At 36.7% G+C, this 7,749-nt stretch overlaps 1 protein-coding gene across 3 annotated transcripts in view; it reads right to left on the reverse strand.

Annotated features, from left to right (window-relative positions):
- Positions 1–4,992, reverse strand: part of LOC107613368 — a 6,212-nt gene extending 1,220 nt beyond the window's left edge. The window contains exons 1-3 of one of the 3 annotated variants that reach the window (XR_002351747.1): positions 4,655–4,992; positions 1,124–3,565; positions 477–1,004 (exon numbers count right to left, since the gene is read on the reverse strand). Coding sequence is in view for 2 of the 3 variants with exons in the window: in XM_016315332.2 (XP_016170818.1) it covers positions 705–1,004; positions 1,124–3,430 (2,607 nt within the window). In the remaining variant the exon portion in view is untranslated. Of the gene's footprint in view, positions 1–284; positions 1,005–1,123; positions 3,566–3,871; positions 4,018–4,654 lie in introns of those variants that run through there. The other 2 variants (XM_016315332.2, XM_016315334.2) reach the window with 2 other exon arrangements.

Genomic DNA, 7,749 nt, shown 5'->3' on the forward strand with positions numbered 1-7,749 from the left:
CCCCCCCTTTTTTCCCCCTTTTTCTCTCGATGTTTGAGCCCAATAACAAATTCAAAGTTCCAGTCATGAAAGCTATTATCAATAAAAGCATATGCATATATAGTAAGATGAAAACTGACTCAACCCGTTTCTGCAATTTGTAAATTAGAAAATGCGATGAGAGACTGAAGTAATCACCATGGCAACAAGAACTAGCACCATCTACCAGATACTTCCTTCTTTCAGTGTATGTGAGCCTTTGTTGTCACACGGTGGTGATCAAGTTTATATATTGCCTTGAGATAGTAATGGATACGACTCTAAAGTCAGGATGCCTGATTTTATTCATTGATTTGATATTCAACCAAGTAATAGATACAAATATTTAAGAAATACTACTATACTAGAGGCTACAAAATACAGCTTGCTTCAACTATTCACACTTCCTTGATTGATATCTCATAATCATAGTTTATCAAACAGTACAATTTGAATACCTGCTTCTGTTGGAAGAATGGAGTAAAAAGGGATTATCATTCTTCTCTCATATTCCGCTTTGCCACAACAGATCAAGTCATGAACTCGTGAAGCTATTATCTATATGCGGTAGATTCGAGCAACTGATGCTAATCTCTGTGGGAAAACCATTCTTTTCTGGTTTCTCTTATTGCACATTCAATGCAGTTAAGGAAATATCAGAATTTGACTCTACTCCATGTTTAACTTTAGACTCTACCAACAGGAGAGAGAGGAGGATAAGCCACATAACTTGCAGGAGTGTCCTCCGAAGTACCAAAAGCCTTTAATTCTTCTGTTTGTGCCAACATCATTTCTCTCAGGTTTTTTACTCCAGTGGAGTCTCTTGATCGACAAAGTTCATATGGCATCTTGCCATCCACTAGCGAAATGCAGACGGAGAAAGCTTGCAAGTGTGAGAGCGACGAATCAAAAGCTACTGAATATATACCAGGTCTGAATGGGGAAAAACTGAAAGCAGGTTGGTGTCCTTGGTCTTGGTCATTCCCCTGTAGTTAGCATTGATATTCATGATACACATTAGTAACTAGTTATCCATATGATAATCAACTGCAATCAACACAGAGAAAATAATTAGGAGGCAATAACATTAATCAACAAAAAATACCTGGAGGAAAAGCTCAAATCGATCTGAAAGATAAGCTTTGGACGTTCCTGATTTTCCACAGGTATGTTTTTCATTTGCAAAAATCTTAAGTTTGCATGCCAAATCCCAACCACCACAATCACATGATCCACCTGTTTTCCATCGCTCAATTAGTGAAGAAGGCCCACCATTACTTGGAAGACTGTGAACACCACCAGGAAGTACCACTGTTACCCCTACATTGTTTTTAATAATGTCATTTTGACAACTGCTCTGATGCTCGTACTTCATGACGTTGATGGCTCTAGGTGATTTGACAACAATAGCAGCAAGCTCATCATTTGGCTGGTAGTCAGTGACCTGAGAATCACCCTGCCTTGGCTTTACTGAAAACAAAACAAACTCTTTCGCTGAAGAGTCCACAAAGTTCTGACTGGCTGAATCATAATGGTGCAAATCAGAAACCTTCATCTGGGCAACAACATGGTGAATGTAATCAGGACCTTTGCTTTTGCCTGTTTGATTCATCCAAATTCCATTCTTCTTCTTATTTTCCCGAAAGGTAAAAAAGGTATATATACATTTGCTTTCATCCTCTGCTGAGACAGGTAAGCTCTTCACAGTGGCTGCTAGAATGTTGCTATTGTTGTCAACAGCAAATGTGAAAAGGGGCTGGCCATTTTTCACAGCAATTCTCAAAAGACCTTGAAACGTTGATGCCATGTATTTCTTGTCCTTTGATGAATTAGCAGCATTTATTGTGGCACAACCTACCCTGTGGTCCCTGTCCGATTCTCTTTCAGGCATAAGAATAGAGAATTTCTCATTACCTAACCTGGAATTCTTATTTATTAACATTGAATCTTTCTGAGATGACTCCATGGAGTGGCTGGAAGTTGCTGCCTTTGGTTTTAGTAGTGGATCCAATAACCTCCTTAAAGGGCTGGTCCTGCCTTTGGCAGCATCCCCAGCTCTATCATTGCCCGATATGTTGGACCTAGCATAACCCCTGACATGTTCTGAACTAGATTTAAGAGTTGCTGAAGAGCTCTGATGTGGCACATGTGAAGTGTCCTTACAGCCAGATTTGCTAGTAAAGCCAATGCTGATGCCTAGGCGGTGAAAAGGCGAGGAGCTTCTTGACTTCTCAGTAGTTACTTTCTGATTTATTCCATGGGGAGGCCCATTAGCAGATAAAGTTGTGGCAATTGTTTGTTTCCTTTCCTCAGTCTTTCTAGATTTGCATGGGCTTATTCCCCCTTTTACAGGAAATGGTGCAGAAATGGTAGAGGCTGGAACTTTGATGCTTTCTAGATCTGTGGGACTAGATCCTGACCCTTTAAACTGTGAACAGCTACTGCTAACTTCATTTGACAGATGACAGGCATGTTTGTGGGAATGTTCCTTAACTTTTTCTGAATATTTTGTCAGAGAAGGAGTTCCTAACTTAAAATCTGAGGATGTTTGCATATTAGGAGCTGCACAATGACTGTTTTGGGGGTTGTCTCTAGGCAAAAGAACGACAATGGGTTTGCTTTCCCTGACTGCACCCTGGTCAACAGTATCAATATTTGATTTGCTCAAATTCTCCACTCTCTTTTCCGATCCACCATTTTGCTTGTTGATTTCCAGCTTAGTACATGATGCTGTCTCATACCCACGGACATTTGGCAAGATGCCACTTTCCCTATCATTATATGGATTCGTACTTTCCCTTTTGCATACTTTGGGTATAATGGTAGGATAGTTTTGGGGAAGATGATCACCAGCTCGAACATGTTTGCCATTTGTGACACCGTTACTATGGCGACCTCCTCCAACATTCTGAAAATTCCCAACACCTCCTCCAAAGGATTTTACAACTCCAGGGTTCTCTTGCACTGAAGATGCCACAGAGTGAGACTGAATTGATGGACGGAATATCCTTTGACAAGGAGACAAACTAGGACCTCTGTTAGACTTACCAGAGAATCCATCTGCTGATGTAGAAGATGATGTATGACTAGTAGATGACAAGCTCTGGCTACTTCTATCAGGTACGTGCTTATAGCCACACTTCCATTGCTCCAGACGGGCCCAGTCTAGGACCCCAACATTCAAAACCTTCTCATTAATATTTACACCTCTCTCTAAATAGCCAGGCAACTTTGACATGTACTTCACCAGCTCATCTTCCTCGCTTGCCATTCTACAGTCCTCTTGCTTTAGATGATTATCATTGGGTTCTAATGAAATCTCTTCCTCACTTTTGGTGATTTCATGATGAAGATCAGCATATGACAAAAAAGATTTCTCTGGCTTTGAACTATCACTAAGTTTTCTGCTCATGCTGGCAGATGGTTAAACTATGTTCTAACCTAATATCAACTGCATAGACTTTCCGAACTCCCACTCTGGAAACAATCTACTACCTTTCTTCAAAAGTGATTGCAGTTGAGCAAATTCTTCGTCTCACCTTTACAGCTGCACAACACAGCTGGATTATATTAAAAAAAAAATTCCAAAAATAGAGCTTTCATGCTGATTTTAGTGAACATGTAAAATTAAATCAATATAAGGGGCATCTTATACAACCATATTAATTTGCGTTGTTTAAATTTTATAACCATATGGAGTTGTGAACCAAATGCAAAACAAATAAGTGATATCGGAACGGCATTGAGTTATAGATTTACCGCACCAACTAATCAAGTACATCAAGCTCCAGCTCTGTAAACAATTAACTACACTAAGAAACAAAGTAGGGGAAAATTAATAAAAGAAATTAACCTCGGGTACATGCAAATGGAGAATCCCACATATGGTAGGCATGGATAAGACTAAAAAAATTGAAATTGTAAACAGTGAGTAAAGGGCAAAGGCCAAGCTCAAGTGTGTGGCTAAGTGGAGTTTTTCTGGTTTCAATTGTAGCGATTCTGATAACAAAAATTGACCCGGTTGAACGGGTAAAAAGTATGAGAAAAACAAGGGAACAAATAGATAACAATAAAAACAAATAAAACGTTCGTTTAAACAAAATTCAAACAGGTAAAGCCAATGAGAAGCATAGGGACAAAAACCTAAATCAAGAGAACCAAAATATGCAGAAAGTAAAAACAAACACAAGTGGTCCATGCAATGCAACGAACGCAATCTCAAATTTTGATAAATCCAAAGAGATATAGCAAAAAATAAAAATTAAAAATTAAAAAAATGAGCGACTACTGTTGATTCTGCGATACCAAAAACCTTAGCCAGAAGTTACCGATTCCGAAATCAGAACTCACAAAATGCACTTTGCTATGAGAATCTAAAAACACCACAAGTCCACAACACTAGCGCCTCGTTTGGAGTTCCAAAAAATATAGTAATAAAACAAAAATGGAAACGATAAAACTCCAGAAGCTGAGAAAAGGAACAACACAAACACCTTTTAACGAAAAAGCACTTCAGCTTGAATAAATTAAAAAAAAACGTTGAGCTATGCAAATCGTAAAGCATTAGCTAAGATCAGAAGAAGAAGAATCTGAAAACAAAAGCAAAGGCGAAAACAGAAATCAGAAGCTCAGTTACCATGGAGGAAGGCGAGAGACGGGGAAACGAGAAAAGCAAGTAAAAGTGATGTCGTTTATAGCTTGTAGAAGAAGAAAAGGAGTGTCGGTGCCGTCGTTTAGCAGCAGAACGACGTGTGAGCGAGAAACCCCAGAAAACGCAGAAGCATGAGAGGGTTTTAGTAGTAATAATGGGAGTAAATACTAAATAGAGTGTCCTTCCTCGAAGTGCAAACGACAATGCGTTTCTTCCCCAAACTCCAATGTCTCTACCCTTGAAAGAGCTCCCTCACTTTCTCGCTATGATGCGTTTTCTTTTGTTTTGGTGCGGTGGAGAACGACCCGTGCATTTCGGATTCTACTGTGCATATTTTACAATTTTAAACCTATAACACATATTTAAAAAAAAAAAAATCGATGTATTTATATAAAATGACTTGTGACTTTTAATAAAAAAAAAAAATTGGTGAGATTTAATAAAAGCTGGATATATTGTTCTTTACACGTAAACCAAACATTGTTAAGTGGTGGAGGTGATAACGAAGTTAGTGCGTGCGATAAAGCCTCGTTTTCCTTTTTAGCTTTGCTTGTTTGGAATGAGGCAGGAAGGATAGAAGTGACTCAAGTGAGAGGGGAGAAAAAAAGGTAGAAAAGAATTGGATCAAAGTAAAGTTTATATTCAATCCTAATTTTATTTGTCAATATATAACATGTCAATTTTAATTTTATCTATTTTTAATTTGTAAGTATCTTGACTCTACATATTGATAAGGCAGATCAACTTGCTTTGCGTTTAACTTTATTGATAGGTAGAGTTGTTGACTTGCCACCCCTAGAAAAGAAGTGAAATTATTTAACAAATTATCTTATTTGATTGTTATTGGTTGAAAGGAACACAAGTTCGGATTTAAGAGTTAAGAGTTAGGAGAGATAAATAAAATAGTTTAGGAAAAAGGAAAAATACAAAGAGACAATGAGAATAGTGAAGAATGTGAAGTTGTGAAATGTGAACAATAGATTTAAAAAGGAAGGTAAATTAAAAATAAAAAATCAGAATCTTAATTAATTATTTCATTTCATTTCAAAATTTAAAATTTGAAAAATTAGGATTAGCAATTAAGCACATTCAAACTATTGACGGTTACTTTCAGTTTTACCATAATTTTCCATTTTCGATCCCTCTCCCAAAACTCACCATCATCGAATTCCAATGCATGCCCAATACTCGTCATCGGTGCTGGAGGCACATCTCCGACGCTGTTGCTTCGTAACATTGTTCAGACACAATTCCAACACCGCTGCCCATGCACGACGCTGCAGACTCACCCTGCGCCGTTGCCCCTCCTCCTTAGTAGCTCGTACCGACGTAGCTTTATTGCGCACCGCTGTCCATCCGCAGCCACTTCAGACGTAGCAGTGAATAGCAACGCGTGCCTTCCCCTTTGGTAATCGTTGATGGAGTTTCTAATCTCCCATCCTCATTAAGCAGTGACAATTTTTCCTTTTCAGGTGACAATCTTATCAATTTATGCATTATAGATGGTCAACAATCCAATAAGGTAAGCAGTGAAAGTTCTAGTTTTAGATGCGATGGTTATTTTCATATTATGGCCGGATAGTCATTTTAGTAGGTATGCGGATAGTTATTTTAATTCTTTTGTAGATGGTTATTTGATTGGAACGAGTTTAGTTAGATACAATTAGAATATGTTAGATGTTCAATTTATTAGGTATGCAGATGATTGTTTTTATTCTTAAGTGGATGGTTATTCTTAAATGCCAATGAGGGTCCTTGTTAACGAACTAGCAACAGTAAGGAGGATCTCGGTGGCGACGATAGGGGAAGTGACGGCGGGGCGACAGTAGAGAACTTGGGGGAGAAACTTGTGCTTTGGTAAAGTAAGGTATAATAGATGGTTAAAATTTTTGAAGAGTAAATATCGTTTTGTCCCCAATATTTGGGGTAAGTTCCAAAGTTGTCCCTAGTGCTATTTAAGTCCCTAACGTTTCAAAATCGACTCAATGTTGTCCTGTCGTTAGGGATCCGTTAACAGAATTGACGGCAGGACAAAATTGAGATGATTTTGAAACGTTAGGGACTTAAAGAGAACGAAAACGTTGGGGACAAAAACATTACATAGAAATAAATTTTAATTTTATCCTTCAATAATATCAATTTTTTACTATACACAGTATTCAATTATTTTTTAATCACATCTAAGTAAATTATACTTAATCATATTACTTTCATTCTAAATAAATTAATTTTTTTTATAATTTTACTCTTAAAGATTTTTAGTTATCATGGAATATTTGTAGAATGATTAGTATATAAACTTGCGGAAAAGAAAAAAATATATATATACAATAAAATATAAATTATATCTTTTATCTCTAATGTATCAAAATTCTTTAAAATTATAAAAAAATAATTTTATTTTAAGATAAAAATAATGTGATTAAGTGTAATTTACTTAAATGTAGTTAAAAAATAATTGAATACTATGTACAGTAAAAAATTGATATTATTGAAAGACAAAATTGAATTAAAAATTATTTTTATGTATCATTTTTGTCCCCAACGTTTTCGTCCTATTTAAGTCCCTAACGTTTTAAAATTGTTTCAATTTTGTCCCACCGTCAATTCTATTAACGGATCTCTAACGGCAGGACAGCATTGAGTCAATTTTGAAACGTTAGGGACAACTTTGAGACTTACCCCAAACGTTGGGGACAAAAATAATACTTTACTCATTTTTGAATTACTTAATTGGATTTTTTGATTGAGTAATTTGAGTGAAATATTTTTTTTTTAATTTTATTGGGCCGAATTTTCAGCCGGTTGTCCACATTATTCAGATTTTTTATTGTCTTTCTAGTGGAGCCGTATGAAAAATGGTGGGACATGTGTGAAAAACTTATTTGGGCTAAGAGCGCATGCTTTTTTTTCTGACCAAAACCCGTAAAAGAAAAATAAGAGCCCACTGGTGTATAAATAAGTTGTTATGCATAAAAGAGAATTGTATGTGTCGAGGCCTAGAATTATTGTGGGTGGTGGATGAGGATGAGCTTTGGTTAATGTTACAAAAAAAAGTCAGGTGGAACATCATCCAAATT

This window comes from Arachis ipaensis, chromosome B08 (genome assembly GCF_000816755.2).
Source record: "Arachis ipaensis cultivar K30076 chromosome B08, Araip1.1, whole genome shotgun sequence".
Classification (NCBI taxonomy): domain Eukaryota; kingdom Viridiplantae; phylum Streptophyta; class Magnoliopsida; order Fabales; family Fabaceae; genus Arachis; species Arachis ipaensis.